The sequence below is a fragment of the Nicotiana tomentosiformis genome, chromosome 4 (assembly GCF_000390325.3).
Source record: "Nicotiana tomentosiformis chromosome 4, ASM39032v3, whole genome shotgun sequence".
Lineage (NCBI taxonomy): Eukaryota > Viridiplantae > Streptophyta > Magnoliopsida > Solanales > Solanaceae > Nicotiana > Nicotiana tomentosiformis.
This window is the reverse complement of record NC_090815.1, coordinates 100188068-100210583: the sequence shown is the minus strand read 5'-3', so window position 1 is coordinate 100210583 and position 22516 is coordinate 100188068. Positions and strand designations below refer to the sequence as shown.

Sequence of the window (22516 nt, the reverse complement as noted above, 5' to 3'; positions counted from 1 at the left end):
TGACATCAGTTCCATGTATAAAGGTAATGGAGGGAACATGCAAAGAATCAGGTTCCACAAGGCTAAAGCCCCTTATAACCCACACATCAAGTATGTTACTGTGCATGATAACTGGCCTTGCACTCATTGTGATAAAACTAAAGGTGTTAATCGGGTCGGGCCAGCCCACTAATAACCCGGTTCGACCTGGTTCAATCCGGTTTAGCTCGGGTCAGCCCGGTTCGGTAAGGGGTGGGACGGGTTGGCTAGGTTTGGGGGTTGTGCCGGACGGGGTCGGGCCTTTTTTGGCTATCGGTGAACCGGAACCCGGCTAGCCCCCTAACCCGTTCAAGGGTTTAACCGTTTTCCAGCCTATTGGGCAACATCTATTTTTTGTACTTTTAGCCATTTCGACCTATCCCCTTACTAAAATAGCCCCTCCACCCCCTAATAATTGATAAATTACATTCTTAGTCTTTTAATAACTATAATTAGCCCCCCTCTTCTTCATTGTTTCTCACCACTTGCTCTCTTTTACTACTCTAATTCTCTATCAATTTTCTCTTGATTATTGAATTGTTTATTGCTCTAAAGTTTTCAATTAATTAATATTTCAAGTTTTATCAGTTATTTACGGTAGCCACTATAAAATTACAATTATCAAGTGAAGTGTGGTTACCATTTTTGTTAGGTTGAAGTTAAATCATGCCCCATGCTTCTAGCGTGCGTTCACGTGTTTGGGAACACTTTGAGGTGGTAGAAGAAAATGAAGAAGTTCGCAAAGTAGAGTGCAAGAACTGTGGTTGAGTCTTTAATATTCGTCGAAAGTGGGAGGGCACAACTGGTTTAAGGAGGCATATCAAGAGTTGTCTTGAGCGTCCTCCAGGAATTTGTATTTATGTTGATTTGAGATAATTTGTGTTATTTTGAATTTGTTAGACTTATTTAAGCATATGTGTTGGTTTATAAGACAAGTTAATTTGAAGTATTATTATGCAATGAAAATATAAAATGAAAGCCTTTGAACTTTGATCCTTACATATTGGTCTTATTAAATAATTGTATGTAGCCACTTAATTTCAATTTTCAAATTTTCAAATTCAAATTTAAAAGTTTAATTTTATTCCTTAAAATATTTTTTTTATTTAAAAGTTTGCAAACACTTAAATAGCAATTACATTGAACAAGAAAACATAATACACTAAAAAAGAATAAAAAAATTAACCCGATCCGGTCCGGACCCGATAAGCCCGAACCCGGACGGGCCCACCAAAATCTGAAATATCCCAGCCCACTACCAGCTCGGAACCCCGCCCACTAACCAGCCCGCCCCACTAACCAGACGAGCTATTTTTTTCCATGTCTAGCCCGGTCCTGCCCGTCCGGTAAACACCCTTAGGTAAAACTGGTCATTACAAAGATTTCTGTAAAGCAAAGTTTTCGTCCCAACAGAAAATAATTTTTTTGTTGAAAAAGTATCCACTGCTAAGGAACTTGATTCTTTAAAAAAGAAATATGTGATGCCTGCATGGACAAAAAGAAGTCTGATTCGTCCATTCCCTTATTGCTAAGGACCTAAACTTGTTTGGGTTCCTAAGTCTAATCTCTGATTCTCTTGTGCAGGTAGTAGTGAAGGGAAGCGGTCAGAAATGGTACATGAATAGTGGTTGCTCTAAACACATGACTGAAATAATGGATGATTTTCTTTCACTCAAGGCCCTGCAAGGTGGGAGTGTGTCCTTTGGAAATGGCAAAAAATGATACATTCTGGGAGTTGGAAAGATTGGCAAAAAACTCTCTCACTCAATTGAAAATGTATATTATGTGAATGACTTGAAATATAGCATGTTGAGTGTCTCTCAAATCTGTGACAAGGGAAACAAAGTGGAGTTTGTGTCAAAATCTTGTAATGTCACCAATCTTATAACTGGTGAAGTGGTTCTGATTGCAAAAAGGTTCAAAAATATTTATGTTACTGACTTTGGCTCTCTGAATGGTGGTGATCTGACATGCCTGAGTTCCATTGATGATGATATTGAGCTATGGCACAAAAGATTAGGGCATGCAAGTTTTTCTCTGTTAAACAAGCTGATCAAGAAGGACATAGTCCGTGGACTGCCAAAGTCAAAGTTCAAAGATCACAAAGTGTGTGATGCATGTGTGAAAGGGAAGCAAGTCAGGTCCTTATTCAAACCAAAGAAGGAAGTGAGCACCTCGAAGGAAGTGAGCACCTCAAGTCCACTGGATCTTCTTCATATGGATCTGTGTGGACCTATGAGGATGCCTAGCTGAGGAAGAAAGAAGTACATCTTCGTTATTGTTGATGACTACTCCAGATTCACATGGACATTATTTCTCAGGACCAAGGATGAAACCTTCCTAGTTTTTGCTGCATTTGTGAAGTAGATTCAAGTGAAGATGGGCTATAATGTTGTGAGTATTAGATCTGATCATGGCACCGAGTTTGACAATACCAAATCCGATGAATTATGTGCTGAAAATGATATAAGTTACAATTTTTCTACCCCAGAATACCTCAACAAAATGGTGTTGTGGAGAGAAAAAATAGGACACTTGAAGATATGGCTAGGACGATGCTAATTGACAGTGGTGTGCCAAAGAGCTTCTGGGTTGAAGCAGTGAACACTGCTTGTTATTTGATTAAAAGCTGCATGATCAGGTCCCTGCTTGACAAGACCCCTTATGAATTGCTTAATGGGAGAAAACCAAAGCTGACTTACCTAAGAGCATTTGGATGCAAATGCTTCATTCTCAATAATGGTAAGAAATCGTTGGGTAAATTCGTTGCTAAAAGTGAAGAAAGAATCTTTTTTGGTTACTCTTCTCAAAGCAAAGCATACAAAATCTACAACAAAAGGACTTAATGTGTAGAGGAAAGTGTACATGTGATCTATGATGAATCTCACCACTCAAGTGGGAAAGATTCACATGATAAAGATGATCAAGATAGAGACTACTCAAAGGTCCCTGGAGAGGTTATTGGTATGGCAAACGGGAAGACAAATCTAATGAGTCAAGTTAAGGAGATTAGTGAATAAGAGGCAGCAGAACTTCCAGTTGATTTAGAGGAACCTAGTCCATCCATCACAGCAACTGAAGTTGACAATAGAGTTGTTGTGTTGAATTAGGCACTCCTAATGCAGAGCAAAGAAGTGGAATCCATACTTCATTGATGCCAATGATGGGTAACACATGGAGGAACTCGGTCCCTCACGTCCTGAAACCCAGGTGTCTAACTGGAAGCACAGGAGCTCACATCCTCTTCAAAATGTGATTACTCCTTTAGACTCTGGTATTCAGATTAGATCCAAGGCAAGAAACATGTTTTCTTTCTTAGCATTTTGTCTCAAATTGAGCCAAAACATATCAAAGAAGTATTGAAAGATGCTGACTCGATTGCTGCTATGCAAGAAGAGCTCCATCAATTAGAGAGGAACAAAGTTTAGCACCTGGTTCCTCGGCTCTCAGATAGAATAATGATTGGAACTAGGTGGGTATTCGGAAACAAACTCGATGAGTTTGGCAATACAACAAGGAATAAAGCTAGGCTAGTGGTCCAAGGTTATAATCAAGAAGAAGGTATTGACTACGATGAAACCTTTGCTCCCGTTGCCAGAATGAAAACCATCAGAATTCTTATTGTTTTTCCTTCTCATATGGAATTCAAATTATTCCAAATGGATGTTAAAAGTGCATTTCTGAATGGATATTTGAAGGAGGAAGTTTTTGTCAAGCAACCACTTGGATTTGAATGTCATGAACATCCGGAACATGTATTCAAGCTTGACAAAGCTTTATGGATTAAAGCAGGCCCCTCGTGCATGGTATGAAAGATTGTCTAGGTTCCTTCGGGAGAATGGCTTCACTAGAGAAAAAATTGACAACACTCCGTTTCTGAAGAAACGAGAGAGGAACCTGTTGATTGTGCAAGTCTATGTTGCTGACATCATTTTTGGTGCAACAAATGATTTTCTGTGTGAGGAGTTTGCAAAGCTCATGGGAAGTGAATTTGAGATGAGCATGATCGGGAACTTAACTTCTTCCTTAGGTTACAAGTAAAGCAAATCTCTAAAGGAACTATGATAAGTTAGCAGAAGTACATCCAGGAGCTGCTGAAAAGATTTGAAATGAAAAGCTCAAAAAATATTTATACTCCTATTGCTACTGCCACTCGCCTAGACATGGATGAACCTGTTTTCCCTATCAATGAAACTATGTATATGGGTATCATTGGATCATTTTTGTACCTGACAGCCAGAAGACCTGACATTGTGTTTAGCATTGGGTTATATGCTAGATTTCAGTCAAGTCCAAAAGAATCTCATTTGAAGGCTGCCAAGAGAATTTTGAGGTATCTCAAGGGAACGCAGGACCTGGTCCTCTATTATCCGTCAGGAGATAATTTTGATTTAATTGGGTGTGTTGATTCTGATTATGTTGGATATCTGGTGGATAGAATGAGTATATCTAGAATGACATATTTTTTGGGGTCGTGCTTGATCTCATGAGGAACAAAGCAACAAAACTCTGTGGCCCTCTCTATTGTGGAAGCTGAATATGTGGAAGTTGCTTCCTGTTATGCCCAACTGCTATGGATCAAGAAACAACTGGATGATTTTGGTGTGTTTTTAGACTGTGGGTCATTGTTGTGTCATAAAACAAGTGCTTTCAACATAGAAAAGAACTCGGTTCAGCATAAGAGGGCAAAGCACATTGATGTGCGACATTATTTCTTAAGGGACAATGGAAAAATGACTCATCTGTATGAAGTTTTGCAAAATAGAGGACCAGGTAGCAGATATCTTCACCAAAGCACTGAGCAGAGAGCATTTTGAATGAAATAGTCTGGAGTTAGGATTGATTAAGCTAAACTGAGAACCTGGTTCCTCGATGATTGGGTATGAAAGGATGGTAAGGTAAATTTCTAAAAATTATTTTCTCGCAACTTCTAACTCAATTATATACCATTGCAGGTAAACACGTATGGCAACTATAGGACAAACAAGTGGCTAATGACATTGCAATTATTTGAAAGGATGATACTCATATTTTCAAAATTTGTTAGGGAACCTGGTTCCTATGACTTAGGTTAGTAGTTCCTCTTACACTTATATGCATTTTGAACTGCTAGTGTGTCATATTATTAATTTCCTCCGCTTCTTCCTATACCTCTTAAACCCAAACGACGCACCCGTTACAAACTGACCCGACTACCCATCCATTTTTCTCACACTTAATTGTAATCGGTCCCTCTTTTCCTCTAAATACCCCAAAAGTCAGTCTCTCTCCTCACTATCAACATCAAACTCCTCTCTTATCACAAACCCTCTTATGTGTGTCTTCTTACTCTCCAAATCAAACATGACTTCTCCACAATCTAAGTCTCCCAAAGCCACTAAAGAAATCTCTGTTGTGTCTCTGTCTTCTGAGGCATAACTGTCTAGATTGGAGCCCCAGCCTTCACCCACCAAAGCCCAAATTTCCAACCAACTCCCATCTACAGTATCCTCCCCTACACCGTCTGGTTCGGGTCCCCATTGCACCCGAAAAAGCCAAAATCCTAAAACGTTTGTTATTTCTCCCTCACCATCTGCTACTACAGAGAAGGTCAAATCAGAAGGGCCTACCTCTACTTATCGCTTTCTCCAAACCACAGAAGAAATAGTGGAAGGAGATGAATGAGTAGAAGTGTCTAGTTAGCATGTTGAGGAAGAACTTATGGATGAAATGTTGGTTCCTAGTTTGGTGGATTATGTGCTTGTGTCTAGTATTTCTGAAATTCCAAATGCTCAGGGGTTTGATTTGAATATTTCGTCAACATCAGGTAATTCTCCATCCTCTTTTACTGGTACTGTATTGTTGGGTAATGTGGGTGAGATATATGGAAATTCTTTGATTGTTATTGTGGAAGGTCTAGTTGGGGATTCTTTAATTGTTATTGTGGAAGGTCTAGTTGGGGATTCTTTGACTGGTGATGTGGGTACTGAGACTCAAGGGGAAGAACAAGGAATGGGGACCAGGTGCCTCAAAGTGACCAAGCACTGTTGAGTACTACATGGGAGCCTACAGAGGGACCTGGTCCCTCTGCCCAATGGGGGCTTTCTGTTCCTACTTAGGATGAAACTCCCAATTCTACAAGATAGCCCCTAGGCAGTGCTGACCCTGCCTTTTTTTCTCACCTTGATACAACCCCTTTGGAGGTTGTGTACCCTGAGATAAAGTCGGTGTCTGAAGGAGAATCTGATTGTAGTGAGGATGACCTATATGTAGCCCAGCTTCTAGCTTCTAGGAGTGGTGAGAAAGCCACAATAGATTTTGTTCCCAAAAGACCCACCACTAGGCACCAGAAGAATACTACACTTGATAGTGAGTCGAGGGAGAATAAGGAAAAAAAGAAAAGGAAAGGCTTGTGAAAGGTAGACTCATTGATTAGGAGAATATGCCTCCGGCAAATGTGGTAGAGGTTAAGGATGAAGAGATGGTATAGGAACCTGCTCCTCTTGTTAGGAAAACATCAAAGAAAGCAGGTTCTGTGAAACAAAAGAAGGTTCTATCTGAAAAAGATGGTGAAGTTGTTGAAGAAGGAGAAAACTGTAGAGAAGAAGAAGCCTCTCAGAAAGAGGTCAAGTAGCAGTGAGGAACCTGGTTTCTCAAAGAGGCAAGAGTAGAACTCTCTAAGCTTGAAAGAAGAGCAAGTTTGAAAAAGTAGAAAGTTTTATGGGGAAGAGTGTTCGATTATGAGATTCTTGATCGCTCTGGAATGAGGCAGTTGGTAGAAATCTGTGACTTCTAGAAGTGGACTCATCTTTTTGACATCAAGAGTCCATAAGTGTATGAGGAAGAGGTTCGCAGTTTTTATGTTGATTTATTTACAGTGGAGGGTGACACAATTTGCTTGAAGATCAATGTGAAAGAGTTTGTGATGGATGAGGCTCTGCTTAGGGAGATTCTTGAGGTGCCTACTGAAGGGATCTCAACTATAGAGGGAACCTATTCCCCAGAGTTTAAGAAGATAATCATCAAGCCTCAAGTTGTTCAAATGGGAGAACGAGTGCACAATAAGGAACTTCTGCGAATACCAATGGTTATTTGAATTGGTGAACAAGGTCTTGCTACCTAAGGATAAGAGGAGATCCATGGCCTCTATAGTGGACCTGGTTCTTCTGGAAGCACTAGACTCTTGCACTCCCATCAATTTGCCTGGTATTCTGATTAAGCATATGAAGAAAGTGGCAGATTTCAAGGATGGCAATCATGGACTGCCATATGGGTTCCTTCTTACTAAAGTCCTTGAACGATTTGAGTTCCCTTTGGGGGGAGCATCAGTGGGAACCCGCAAACAAATGTTCACCATGATCACCCTGGAGGAGTGTGAGTGCGTGGACAAGAAGGGAGGTATAGGCAGTAGCTCAACTATTTTTCAGCTCGTCGACGCTCAAACTGCTGCAAATGAGGAAATCAAGCGTCTAAAGGCCCAAAATGCTATTCTTGAGTCTAAGCTTAATCAAGCCAGCAAGGAACCTGGTTCCAGCAATGCTTAGGGTGAAGAGATTGCCCGCCTGGAAGCTGAAAATGCAGAGTTGAGAACCAAGTGGAGAACCTGAAGGAGCAACTGATCAACAATCGTTAATACTCGCATGGACAACCTCATCAAGGAGCTTGCTCCCTTGTTCTTCCGTTCCCCATCCAATGTCCCCTATCCTACTCCATAGACAGTTCCTTCTTCATCTTGCCTTGTCTTTTGTTGTCCTCCCCTATTGACTGTGGTACTCTAGTTTTTGGATTGTATATGTGTGTAATCATGGCACTGCTACCTTGTTTTGTTTTCTTTTCTTAAATTAATGAGCATCGTTGTCTATTTAATGCAATTCTTCACTCTTGCGTTCTGTTTTTAGCTATAATGTGTGCACACAAGTGGCAAGAGTCAACTTTGTTGGACTTCATTTTTGCATTTACTTGTCTAATCTTTTTTATGATGCCAAAAGGGGGAAGAAAATCAAAAGTAAGGAAACATGTTCTCAAGGGGAATATGAAAATTCGTAGGGGGAACAATGTGGAGATCTGGTTCTGAGAGGGAATATCAATTCTAAGTTTGTCATCATCAAAAGGGAGAAAATTAAAAAGTTATGTGTTTTTTGTTTTGATAATTTGTCAAACTTCATGAGAGAACAAGATAGGGAACATATAGGGCTCAGTTTCTTCCGGTCACGGTATAAGTCAACTTTACAAATGTTAAAAATGTTGCACTGTACTCGCAATAGTACAGCAACATTATTGAAGCGTGATGTGTATCGGACACTCCCTTGCATCATCTTTGATGACCTAACTCATATATTATCAACATGAGGCAAGGGATTTCTAAACACACTTGCAAAACCTAAACATTGAATTCTCTCATATGTGCAACTGCTCTTATTCTCTCTGAGACATTGAAGAACAAAGCAGCAATAGAACAAAGGACCAGATCCCACCATTGATTATATCATGTGTTCTTTAGTATTGTTGTGCCTCTGTCTTGTGTTATTAAATTGTAGTTCCTATGCAGCTTTTCATAAGCATTCGTAGGACAACTTTTAAACCATTATCTTTGTGGTTGTTTTGACTAGAGTTAGTCAAGCGGTTAGCTTTGTAATAGAGCTATTACAAAGAAGCTTATAATATAGTTATTGTGAGTAAGCGAAGGATTAAGAGTTTAATTCCTAGATTGCAATAGATTGTAATCTAAAGTTTGCTCAGTTAGTGAAGTTGAATCCTACCAGTGTAGGTTGTGATTTTTAATCCCGTGAGTTGGGAGTTTTTTATGTAAATATCGTTGTATTCTTTACTTATTGTTGTGTACTGTGGGAATTGATAGAAAACTGAACCAAATTATCTGTATAGTTTGGTGACCCATAGTTTTTACGAGAACAAATGATTTATTACTATTTCTGCAGGTGAGACAAGGATGATGGGTGAAATCTGGTCTGCCTTATTTACACAGTATGCTCACTTGCAAAAGAGTAACAATTTTAGAACCGAATTCAAAGGTTGTTGTTGGCAAAGGCATCACGGTATTTTCTATGCTAGATATGGTGTCAAAGTCAAGGAAACGTGTAATTCCTTTCCCCCGTCCTTCCACAAAAGTTTTTGATATTTATAATTTAAGCATTCAATTTTTTCTTAAATATTTGGAAGGCTAAAAGGGATATCATATTCGTAATTCTGAACTTTTTCCAAAATAAAAATATGTTGTACTGCTCGCCTTTGTTCTACCCAAATTTTTAATCATAAATAGATGTACTAATATTAAACATGTTAAGTGGTCTAAGCTATTAATATCACTCATATGTAGTTTAGAAATCATTTCTTCCAAAACCAAATTCAATACTCAGAAATCTATTTTTGAATTTCATTGATTTTGATCCAAATGCTCTATCACGTTTGGTTAGGTGAAAAAGAAATCGACATATTTGTTCTGTTGCCACCACAAGAGTACGTCCCTAGTGATGTGACAAAACTCAAAAGCCACCGTTCCTATCATCCACTCACAACATAGAAATGTAAATAATGTTTTCCACTTATGGATTGCAGCTGTAGTTGTCGCTACTATGAATTAAGAAATTCTTTATTCGCAACAATAGCAAAGTTTCCTAAGAGGAAGAGAAGCCAGAAAAAAATAGAACAAGTAAAATGTAGGAGTGATGTACTTACTTTCCTCTTGAAGATAAAGATTAGAACAGTTTGTTGTATATGATGTAAAACTAGTCGCAACTTTAGATAAAAGGAACTTCCCCTATACTAGGATTATTAAATTGCTTAAGAAGGGAACATTCGTCTACATTAACAGAAAAAGGAAATCCGCATAGGTGGACACTGTGATGGCCTGAAACCAAAATAGGTACTAATACTTTTGTTTAAACACTTTTTAATTAATAGAGTGATGTTGACTAATTTTAAAAGCTAAAGTACTAGATTAATACATCTTTTTTAAATTTAACTCTTTTTCTTTATCCAAGTTTGAAGTCGGTTATAATCGTGAAGCTCTCTTGGTCCCGCGTCCTGAGACCGAATTTAAGATTTAAATTTTATAAGTTCAACTTTTAAAAAATTTCGTATTGAACAATTATGAATTTAAAGTTATGGGTTCATGTCTATTATTTAATGCAAGTTCAGTAAATTTTTACATATAAATTTATGCTCTGCGTGAAAAGTTGTGGGTTCAGCTGAATCCGTATTCATAATAGTTTACATCTGCCCAAGGGCGGCCAAAGGGTCAAGCAACTAAAGCAAAAGCTTTAGGCCCCTTTTGTTTTCTACATCTGCTTGGTATTTGTATTGAGACCCTGATTAATCTAGATTCGTACCGCGTAAGGCCTAGTAAATGGGAGGACACATTTTAGCAGGATTTTTTTCATCCAAAGAACTCGAACCCGATACATCTACTTAATGTAAGTAGGATATTCATTTCACCACAATCTAAATTAGGGTCTAATTATATTGAGTATTTTAAAGTAAAAAAGTGTAATATTTTATAAAAAGTAAAGGTAACTCTTAGTTTAGTATTCATGTACTATTCGAGCAAAAATTGGACAAAGAGAATCACTCCCGCTAAACCCTTATTACGAGTATAAATTTTTTTATTATTTAAATTTTACAATTGACATTATTAGTGAGGTACCTATATTATTCCTTCTTTTTACATTTCTAACTAAAAATATGTTATAAACTTTTAGAGTTCGTTTTTTTAGTAGGAGTATCTTCCGTCCAAGTCTTATTTTTTATCTTTCTTATCAGAAAACATGTATTACATTCTTATATTCTCTTTTTTGGTTTCTGCAAAAAAAACTTAAGTTTTCGATAAATCATATTTTTCTGTAAAAAGAAAAGTTTTTTTAAAAAATTTATAAAATGCAAGAGGTGAAGAGTACTATTGAATAAAACTATATTGCGTATTTTTTTTGTTTTTTCTCAGGTTTCAAGTGTTTCAACTAGTATATTACAACATCAAAAAATTATTTCTATATTAAGTTATCAACTTCTTGAATATGATTCTATTACCTAAGATCAACAATATTTTAGGAGAGATTAAATTATTTATAGAGAAAATATTATTAGCAACTTTACATCTCAAAAAATTAGAAAAATAGAATTCAAATAAAAATATAAATAAATATGTATTTGTTTTCTAAAATGCCCCATATTAGGTCAGAAATGTTGTTAAAGATCCGTCCGGCCCGCACCCAGTACCAAATTCAGATAATGCAAACATGTGCCTAACAAATCTTGTATATTCTAATTATAGAACCGCATTAAAGTCTGTTGTGAACAAGGAGTAGAATAAAAGCATCACGGATCAAATTCATGATTGGCTAAATTAAGAAAAGTGGTATCTTTATTTATTATTAACACAAATATATAAGTGAGTGTTGTACAGAAGAAACACCATTAAACATACAAATTAAATGGGACACCCAATAACTGATGAAGTTGTCACCTTTATCTTCTTCTTCCTCAGTTATATGCTCTTTATCAGCACTGAGTCAACTCAGCCTCCATTTTCATGTGACTCGTCAAACTCAGTTACCAATTCATTTCCCTTCTGTAACAACTCCTTACCCATCCCCCAAAGGGTACATGACCTCGTATCACGCCTTACGTTGGACGAGAAAATACTACAGCTGGTTAATGCGGCACCGGAGATACCTCGACTCGGTATCTCCGCCTATGAATGGTGGTCGGAGGGTTTACACGGCGTTTCTAGGCATGGTAAAGGCACGCTTTTCAATGGCACTATTAAGGCTGCCACTATGTTCCCTCAGATCATTTTAACCGCTTCTACCTTTGATGAAAATCTCTGGTATCGTATTGCTCAGGTACTTTAGTATATGGCCTTGATTTGTGGGCTGTCATTATATATGTTTGTTGAAAGCTCCAAGAAAGATTTCTTCAATTTGTTAGAGAATTCAGGTTCTTGCATGATAGTGTACAGACCTACAACAAAAAGTAACCACTATGTTAATTGCCCGATATGGTAATCTAGAAAATAGAGTAACAATTTGTAATAACCGATTAAATTCCACTGCTAGTAACAAAATACTTTACACTTTCATTGTATATAATTTGAACTCCTTAAATTTGATACTGCTAGTGCTTTAACCGGTTGTAAGTCTTGTAACATGTTAGTTATCATCTTTTCTGCTCGTTTGGTACAAGTGATAAGGTATAGTTAATCCCGGAACTAAATTTGAGATGAGTTTATTCACTTTTGGTTGGGATAAAATCACGGTATAACTAATCCCGAGATTGAGTTTAACTTATGTAGACTCGAGTTTGTAAAATATTTTTACACTATAATTAACGTCACTAAAAGAATAATTACAGATGACTTAATGATCTTACAACTGTATAACATACATTAAAATTATATTTACTTGAAAGTATTGGTTTTAAAAAGTTGGACAAATTAAAAATTATGGGACAGAAGTAGTATGCTTTGCTTGATAAAAAAGGAAAACATTAGTTTGTTGAGCTTGTTGCTTTGTGTAGGCAATTGGAAAAGAGGCAAGAGCGGTATACAATGCAGGTCAGCTAAAGGGGATGACATTATGGGCACCAAATATAAACATATTTAGGGACCCAAGGTGGGGAAGAGGGCAAGAAACACCAGGGGAAGATCCTATGATGGTGGGAAAATATGGAGTTGCTTATGTAAGAGGACTTCAAGGTGATAGTTTTGAAGGTGGGAAACTTCAGGATGGACATCTTCAAGCTTCAGCTTGTTGTAAGCACTTCATTGCTCAGGATTTGGATAATTGGTATAACTTCAGTCGTTACACCTTCGATGCTCACGTAAGTCTTAACTAACTCTGTTGCTTCAGTCTGTTAGGATTATGTTGTTGATAGCTTTCAAATGTTCAAGTTTGTTTATGGAGGAAATTTCCATTTTTGGCATGGTTTGATGGTTTGACATATTGACCCTGAATTTGTCACACGGCTTGCATGTGAGAGTACATGTTACAGACATAGAAGAACTGAAAGTAGCTTTAGATGAGACAATTCACACAATGCAATTAAGTTTTTAGATGAGCTGGTGTTCCCAAACTAATTCAACGAGAATGTTTACAAGCATAGTGTCAGCTAAAAGCTCTTCCTTTTTACCCCCCTTTAATTTTCATGTATAAATTGATGCACAGGGAATTGGTTAATGACATTCTCTTATGGATGTTAATACACAATTAATTAGCACATGCATCTGCGGGTTGTGTTATTATCCATTTTCTCCCCTTAAAGCTTTTATTTCTGCGCTAATGCATGGAGCTATTCAGGTCATGAAGCAGGATTTGGCAGATTCATATGAACCACCCTTCAAGAGTTGCGTCGAACAAGGGAAAGCAAGCAGTCTAATGTGTGCTTACAATCTTGTTAATGGGATCCCAAATTGTGCCAACTTTGATCTTCTGACCACAACTGCCCGTGAACAATGGGGTTTCCAAGGGTAATATTTACCAAAGAGAAGAAAATGTTGAATTTTGAGTTATTTCATTCCTAATTCAAATCTAACTCATATCTATAAGAGTACTGGTTGTATGTTATTTAAAGGTACATTGTATCAGATTGTGACGCAGTTGCTATTATGCATACTCATCAAGGCTATGCTAAAGAACCAGAAGATGCAGTAGCTGCTACTCTCAGAGCTGGTAACTGGTCTATTTTCTGCTTCTATTACTTGCTGTTAAAACAACAATTTAGTCCCCCGGACCACATTTTCTAATGAACATTAAAAAATTATTTTGCTTGTTTGTGAAATCGAAGATTGAAGCCTCACATCAATGATGTATTTGCATGCTTTGTCCTCAAGTGTTAAAGTGTGACACAGTATGCACACCGTGAGAGAAAGTTTACTACTATAAGAAAACATTCTCTACTGCGCATGTGTTGAAAAATACAGGACCATTGGCATGCCCATAACTTGGTCCATTCTGTCCTGAAACAGAATAATCTTTTTGCTGATGATCTGTGCATTTCTATAATTGGCCAGCTTTCTTGCCCCTATTTATAAATTAGGTGTATATCTGCTAGTCCTTTATTCCAAAAGATCTTCTCTCTTTAAGCTTTTTGGTACTATTAGTCGATATTGAGATTGTTCTGGCATTGCATTTACATGCTAAAGCATCTACGATTGTGATTTACGAATTTAATACAATACCTTCTGTTGTTTAATCTGAATGTAGCAAAGATGAAAACTAACACGCATGGCTCTTCTTGTTAGTGATGAAATTTGTTCTAGTGGATGTAATCAATTTCTACTTGTAAGACAAAATAATACATAAAAGAGAATGTAGATTAAATGGTGCATAATGCGACAATATGTTGAAAAAAGCATGAAAACAAGGAATTTTATTCGAATTTACCCAAACTTCATTGATAGAAACTAAATGGACTTTGTTCTTGTAAATGAAATTTCAGGCATGGATGTGAATTGTGGTTCCTACTTGAAGTCATACACAAAATCAGCTTTAGAAAAGCAGAAAGTAAAAGAATCTGACATAGACAGAGCTCTTCACAATCTCTTCTCCATTAGAATGAGGCTAGGACTGTTCAATGGTGACCCAAAAAAACTGGAATATGGAGACATTTCTTCAGTAGAGGTTTGTAGTCAAGAGCACCGGGCACTAGCCCTCGAAGCAGCAAGAAATGGCATTGTCCTTCTAAAGAATTCTGCCAAACTCCTTCCACTTTCAAAGATCAAAACAACATCCCTTGCTGTAATAGGTCCTAAAGCAAATGATTCCGAAGTACTTTTAGGTAACTACGAAGGCTATCCTTGCAAGAATGTTACATTACTCCAAGGACTTCAGGAGTATGTTAAAAACACAACGTACCATCCGGGCTGCAATTTCGTCAACTGTACTTCTGCTGCAATAGATGAAGCAGTTGACATAGCGAAAAAAGCAGACTATGTTGTTCTAATAATGGGATTGGACCAGACTCTTGAAAGAGAGAAGCTTGATCGCACGGAATTGGGACTACCTGGTATGCAAGAGAGTCTCATTACAGCGATTGTGCAAGCTGCCCCAAAACCTGTTATACTGGTTTTGATGTGTGGAGGTCCAGTGGATGTGTCCTTTGCAAAGGAAAACCAAAATATAGGAGCCATTTTGTGGGTTGGTTACCCTGGTGAGGGTGGAGCTACTGCATTGGCCGAGATACTTTTTGGCGAACACAATCCAGGTGAAGTTCAACTTCAATATTCCTTTTAATTGTTATGTATTGCTGAAATACATGCTAAACATGAAAGATTAAATTACATTTCAGGGGGTAAATTACCAGTCACTTGGTACCCTAAGGAATTCAACAAAATATCAATGACAGACATGAGGATGCGGCCTCTATCATCCACGGGATATCCAGGGCGCACTTACAGATTCTACAATGGGCCAAAAGTTTTCGAATTTGGCTACGGTCTCAGCTACACTGATTATTCTTACGCGTTCGTCTCTGTCAACCAAGATAAGCTGCATTTCAAGAACCTGAAGGTCAATAAGGCAACTGAAAATGGTTCTGCTCTGAGCATTGATGTTTCAGACGTTGGATCAGAAGTATGCAACAACGCGATGATCGCAGTTAAAGTTGCCGTGAAAAACCAGGGAGAAATGGCTGGTAAGCACCCCCTATTGTTGTTTCTGAGGCATTCCAGCACAATGGATGAGATTCCAAGAAAGACTTTGATAGGATTCAAGAGTGTAAATTTGGAAGCAAGGGAAAGTACTCATATTGCATTTGATGTGAAACCTTGTGAGCACTTTACAAGGGCTAATAGATATGGTTCATTAGTTATTGATGAAGGGAAATATTTCCTTCTTGTGGGAGATAAGGAATATCCTGTTACAGTATTTGGGTGATCTCCCAGATCTAAATTTGTCAGTTAGAATTAAGTTAACGTATCAAGTGAAATTAAATTATCATGGCAGCGTTATTCACCTGTTCTCTCTAATGTCTTTTTCATATTCAGATTTTGTTATTTGAGGTTCCAAGTTTCCCAAACAAATCTCCATAATAGCTAGAACCATCTCAGGGAAAAGGTGATATTAAGGACGATGTTTGAGAGTGTTAGCTTGAGTGCCCATATGGATTACTAACAAACTTGGTTCTTTTCCGTGTTCCTTAAGTGTAAAGTAAATAAGCAATACAATGAACACAATGATTTTTACGTGGAAAACCACCTGGCTCAAAAGGTGCAAAAATCACGACCTACCACGTAGGATTTTCAACTCCAACTCCACTAGAACAATGAGCCAAAATGTATCAATTACAAGACTGTAATTCAATACTCTCCGGTACTCCTACTACTATTTGATTCACAAGCTACTCTAACTTGTAAAGCAAAATATTCACTCCAACTCACTAATTGTTTATGACGTTTGATTACAACTTAATTACCTAAAACACATTCACTAGGCTAACTCGGAAGAATACAAAGCAAGTACTCAACACAAAAAAATAATTTATGACACTTTAGTTGATGTGTAAAGGAATAATTCAGAAGTCCAAAGTCAATCCTATTTTAACACGACTTGAGATCTTCTAGGAGTTCTATTCATAATCAGCTTCCTCTTTGATAGGATTCCTACTGTTCCAAGGATTCCACAAGCTTTGGGACTTTTGTCTCTGACTGACTTATCCGTATCTTCTTGAGCAACGACCCATATCACTTACAGCAGCCATCTTCCACCAAACTCGGACCTGGGTAACTTTGAGATAAAGTTGATATCTTGTTCATACGTACAAGCATCAACCATGAGGAGATGATCCTTTAACCTGAGGAGTTGATCCTTTAACCTGAGGAGATGGTTCTTCACAACAGTTGAGGACCTGGTTCTTTGAGCAGGTAGTCACACTTTGTTAATCATCAAAACTTTAATATTCAAAAAATTCTCCCTTTTTGATGATGACAAACTTTGTACACAGAACCAGGCAACCACATCAAAGAACCAGATGATCACAACAAGTACTTTTGACATACATGTAAGTTCACAACCCACCAACCCCCTTTTGGCATCATTGAAAGAACACGAACACATGTTAGACATTAAGCACATATAATGTAAGATTCAAGGCCAAACAGACGACAAGACAAGCATAAGAAAAGGCAAATAAACTAGGTTGATGATCCAATAGAGTATAAAGCAGTAAAGCAGACCAATATGAGACATTAAGTAGTGCCAAAAGAAGCCCACAGCCTTGTCTTTATCAGTAGAACAAAATGAACTAAGCATACTGCCAACTACTCAGACTAATACAAAAGGAACAAAAAGATAAGGCATCACGAGAATAGCAAAAGAACTAAGGACACTGGGAAGGAACTGGTTCAAGGGTGAGAAGTAGAGGGGGTCAAAGCTTTCACAAGAGTAGCAATCTGTTGAGCATGGGCCTCCCCGTATCTTCTGATCTCTTCCCTGAGTTGCTTTGTTTCCTTTCTCGGCTCATTATTGTCTTCACGAAGCTTGGCATTCTCTTCAACAGTCAACTCTAACCTCTTGCTGAGTTCTGCAACCCTACTGCTCCTAGGAAGAATGGCAGATCATGTGAATCCTCTAGCCTTGATCTCCTCATAGCCACACTGCTTGAGGGTAACAACATCCAAAACATCATTGTGGTTTCCAAACTTAAGCTCATGCAAGGCAATGTTGAGCTTGTCAAATAACTCAGTCAACATGAAACCATATGGCAAAGCATGATTTGGTTTGGAAGTATCTACAACCCTTGCCATGTGGTGAATCATCACGCTAGGAAGATTGATAGGTCGACCAGTGTGAAGCAGTTCCATCACAGCCATGTCTAGCAGAGTGGCTTCATAACTTCTCTCAGACCTCTGAAGAATGCAGAAGTTGACAAACTGAAACAGTATCTTGTGAAAGGGAATCATATCAGTCTTGTACACTTTCTGGGGAGCATCTAGTTCAAACTTTTGGGAGAACATCCGGTGACCACAATGCCAGTGTCAACATCATTGTCTATGGCTCACCACTTCTTCTTCAAATAATTGTCAAATCCCAAAGAAGGGATATTCAGAAGCAGCCCCAGTTCCTCAGCATCAAACTCCATGTCGAAGCCCCCCACTTTACTCTTAACTACCTTTCCATCAAAAGTGAAATTTGTGTAGAACTCCACCATAACAGGAACACATACTTTGGGGGGGGGGGGGGGGAGGGAGGTTGTGATGACCCAAAAGATCATCTTTAAATTTAATATTTATTTCTGTGTTCTGAGACCTTGAATAGCACATTTTAGCATTTCTCGACTTGCGTGCACAGTCCGTAAATTTTTCCAAAAAGTTTTTATGTGAAAAAAATTGATTTAAATGTGAAATTGAGCATCAAAACTCATTTGAGTTGACTTCGATCAACGTTTTGAGCAAACGGACTCGGATTAGTGTTCTGATGGTTCTGATAGGTCCGTATCGTGATTTGGGACTTGGGTGTATGTCCGGAATCGAATTCAGAAGTTCCTAGCTCGAATTATTGCTATTTGACATAAACTAAAAATTTAAAGATCTAAAGAATTCCTAAATTTGGCCATAATTAGGTTTTGTTTTATATCAGGTCCCTATTTGGATTCTGAAAGTTCGATCAGCTTCGTAATAATATTTGTGACTTGTGTACTAAAGTTGAAGTTATTATGAGGTGTGTAGGCACGTTTTTTGTTAGTTTTTGAAAAAAATTTAAAGGTTTGATTTTATAAAGCTTGAATTTCTAAAGTTTGACCGCAGATTTGACTTTTGAGCAAACGACTCCGGAATGGAGTTTTGATGATTCCAATAGTTTTGTATGGTATTTTCGGACTTAGGCGCATGTCCGTAGGACAATTCAGCGCATTTTGGCGAAAGTTGAAAAATAGAAGATTTTTGAAAAGTTTGACCGATAGTTGACTTTAATAAAGGAATTTAATTATGAAATTAAAATAGCTCTGTTATGTCATTTATGACTTGTACGCCAAATTTGAAGCCATTCCGGATTCATTTAACATGTTTCGGCACGAGTTTTATAAATTGAAAAGTTTGAAACTCATAAGTCTGAATCGATGTGTGAATTATAATTTCGACGTTGTTTGACATGATTTGAAATCCGAGTAAGTCCATATTATATTTCGGGATTTGTTGGAATATTCGTACGAGGTCCCAAGGGGCTCGGGTGAGTTTCGGAGTGGTTTCGGACCATATTTAGGCCATTTTTAACTGATGGTTTTTTGGCTACAGCAGTGTGCGAATTTTTGATGCACAGAGCTTACTTTGAAATCTTATATCTCGTAATCTACAAGGAATCTGGCTATTTTTAAAACATAAAAGTTGTAGCCCTTTGGTTCTAGTTTCCAGAAAGGTAAATCATTCATCATTTGGACATTTGTATAGAAAGTTATGATCGATTTACTTAAGGCTGGTATTGCAGTTTTCGGCTACAGTAGTGTGCAAATTTCTGATGCACAGAGCTTACTTTGGAAGCTTATCGCATTCTATAAGGAATCTGGAGATTTTCAAAACATGAAAGTTGTAGACCTTTGATTTTAGTTTCCAGAAAGGTAAACCATTCATCATTTCGACATTTGTACGGAAAGTTATGATCGATTTACTTAAGGTTGATAGCAGTTTTTGTTTGCTTGGAAATATGAGACAAAGTCGCATTTCACACATGCGACTTGCCTAGGCAGAATGCTTAAAATCGAAAGTTTGCCATTTTTACTCATTTTTGAGTTTTGAGTCTCGGATTTGGCCGATTCCAAAGGGGTTTTTCACGAATTTAACTTGGGTAAGTGTTCTCTATCCGCAAGTGATTGTATTTCATAAATCCATGTCAATATTCATCATTTATTTCGGATTTAGAGGGAAGAAATTGAGATTTTTGTAAAACTTTTCAAAAATAAAAATTTAGGATTTGAAAGACAATCTGATGTCGGAATTCGATAATTTTTATATGGTTGGACTCGTCTGGGAATGGGTGTTCGGATTTCGTGAGTTTTTCCGAGATTCGAGACGTGGGTCCCATTGTTGATTTTTTAGATGAATTTCGAATTTTAATTCGGAAAATCTGTAATTTCATATGGAATTAATTCCAACAATTCGTGTTGAGTGTATTGAATTGTTTATGACTAGATTTGAAGTTTTCGGACACCAATTTGCTAGGCAAAGGTTTATTGGAATCTTGAATTTGGTTGTGAAGCGAGGTAAGTGTCGTGGTTAACCTTGACTTGAGGGAATAGAACCCTTAAATTATTTGTTAAGTAAATTTCATGTGTAATGACGTATAGGCGAGGTGACGAGTGCCTATACGTCGTCAAATTGATTGTTTGCATATTTATCTAATAATCATAAATTATTTTAAATCGTGAATTAATTATTATATTAATTATTTCTCTCATATTCCTTGCCCAATATTATGTCTTGAATTCATGCTATAATTTCTACATGTTTATTTGAATTATGTGTCTTAATTGTTACTTAACATTTAGCACATTAAATATTAAATTACTTATTTTCTCCCTGATTTTTACAATTAATTACTACTTGTCATTACTTATTTCCCAAATAAATTATAATCATTGTATGCCTTGTTGCCTAATAATTTCTTATTTAATGTGATATTTATTGAAATATTTTTACATTTAAGAATTGTTAAATTATATTGTTGGAGCAGGTTGCATGCCACAACGGATTTATTTTAAGTTTATATTGTTGGAGTTGGTTGCATGCCGCAACGAATTTATTGAAATTTTATATTGTTGGAGCGGGTTGCACGCCGCAACGGAATTTAATTGAAAGATTATATTGTTGGATCGGGTTGCACGCCGCAACAGATTTTATGTTAAGTTTATATTGTTGGAGCGGGTTGCACGCCGCAACGGAAATTTATTGAAGGATTATGACTGTTGAATTGACTTCAATTATTGATATGATTTGCCGGTCTTACTTCTTTTCATGTTGTTATTATTATTATTGCGTACAGGTTAACGTAAGCGACTTGCCTTAGCCTCGTCACTACTTCGTCGAGGTTAGGATCGGCATTTACATAGTACATAGGGTCGGTTGTACTCATACTATACTCTGTACTTCTTGTGCAGATTTCGGAGTTGGTCCTAGAGGCGTACTGTAGAATTGCTCGGATTCAGCTATCAGAGGAGACTTGAGGTATAGATGCACGGCGTTCGCAGCTCTGAAGTCCCCTTCTACTTTATCTTAGCTGTGTGCTTTCTTTCAGACAACTTTATTTTATTCAGACCCTTGTTTACATTATTCTAGAAGCTCGTGCACTTGTGACTCCAATTCTGAGATGGTATTTAGATATCGTATTATTTTAGGTTTGCACATTTAAATTCATATATTATTCTGGTTGTTGGTTTCTTTATTATTTAATTAAAATAAATTGTTAAAAATAGTTTAAATTATTCTAACGTTGGCTTGCCTAGCAAGTGAAATGTTAGGCGTCATCACGACCCCGAATGTGGGAATTTTGAGTCGTGACAAAAGCTTTGACAAACATGTGCTTCCACCCCTATAGCTCAAGTTTCCCAACTAGTTGAGTCATTCCCTTCTCATCAATGTTCGCAAGAATCTTCTCATTTAGCTGTTTCTGAACTCTGTGAGTCGATCAACTGCAGCTGGCACATTATTTCTTGTCTTGCCCCTACTTGACCTTGCATAAGAGGTAACAAGTTTGGTGACTTTGGCTCCCTTTTTCTTTGGTGTGGTTGTTACATCTCGCATTTCGTACGTTAAAGTTTCGTCGTAAGTTAATCGACGTAAGCTCGGGAATGAGATTATTTTTGAGGTTATAAGTATTTATGTTATTTGTAACAAGTGATAAGTGAGTGCCGTGAAGATTAGAGGGTAAACAAATCAAATAATGAAAATTCGTTGAAGTTTGTCAATTTGGGATAAAATACGGTCCAAGCTATAATGCTCGGTATTTATGGGCTAGTATCATACAAGGTACCACATGACCATGATAGTAAGGTGTATAAAGTATGTTAAAAGTGATTAGTATTTTAAGTAAATTAAGATATTACCTAATTATGTTGATAATGGGTTAATTATTACTTTGAGTGGGAAATTAACAAATCAATTGGAAATTGGTGGATAATTATTTGGTGGGAACATCACCCCCAACGTGGCAGCAAGGAGTTTAGTTGTTAAAACCAAACAATGACTCATTGGCTTAGGTGGCTAGGTGGCACATTTAGGGGATGTTGGTAAAGTAATCCTTACCAAGTGAGGCCCACAACCACTATGATAAGGAACCTCTCTAATTCATTAAAGAGAGATGTTTATATCTACAAGTAACGGATGAAGCTACAACAAAATTCATACGAGATTACATAATGTAATAGCAACATGATTTGCAATTCTAAGGGAGCCCGGTATAACCTTTCTCAAGAATATCATACGGATTTTTCCCTACTTCGATCTTGCTGTTACATGTTTTGTCGCGATTGAAGTGTGTTAGAGGGATTGTCAAGAGAATCGGCTCAGGTATGTTAAGGTTATCCC

The 22516-nt window shown here is 37.4% G+C and overlaps 2 protein-coding genes across 2 annotated transcripts; both read left to right on the top strand.

The window, feature by feature from the left end:
- Window positions 1-4181: 4181 nt before the first annotated feature.
- LOC104095463 (secreted RxLR effector protein 161-like) lies at window positions 4182-4835 on the top strand. Its single transcript, XM_070201449.1, has 2 exons — window positions 4182-4461; window positions 4633-4835. The coding sequence occupies exons 1-2, from the start codon at window positions 4182-4184 to the stop codon at window positions 4833-4835; spliced, it is 483 nt and encodes a 160-aa protein (XP_070057550.1).
- Window positions 4836-11402: 6567 nt separating this feature from the next.
- On the top strand, window positions 11403-15959 carry LOC104095462 (probable beta-D-xylosidase 7). Its single transcript, XM_009601611.4, has 6 exons — window positions 11403-11852; window positions 12526-12828; window positions 13305-13474; window positions 13579-13676; window positions 14446-15210; window positions 15295-15959. The coding sequence occupies exons 1-6, from the start codon at window positions 11442-11444 to the stop codon at window positions 15879-15881; spliced, it is 2334 nt and encodes a 777-aa protein (XP_009599906.1). The 5' UTR covers window positions 11403-11441; the 3' UTR covers window positions 15882-15959.
- Window positions 15960-22516: the final 6557 nt, after the last annotated feature.

Coding starts and splice junctions, on each gene's coding strand:
- LOC104095463 (XM_070201449.1), top strand. CDS start 4,182: ATGGATGAACCTGTTTTCCCTATCAATGAAACTATGTATATGGGTATC. Junction 4,462..4,632: donor ATATCTGGTGGATAGAATGA/GTATATCTAGAA, acceptor GTGTGTTTTTAG/ACTGTGGGTCATTGTTGTGT.
- LOC104095462 (XM_009601611.4), top strand. CDS start 11,442: ATGGGACACCCAATAACTGATGAAGTTGTCACCTTTATCTTCTTCTTC. Junction 12,829..13,304: donor GTTACACCTTCGATGCTCAC/GTAAGTCTTAAC, acceptor GGAGCTATTCAG/GTCATGAAGCAGGATTTGGC. Junction 15,211..15,294: donor TTTTGGCGAACACAATCCAG/GTGAAGTTCAAC, acceptor ATTACATTTCAG/GGGGTAAATTACCAGTCACT.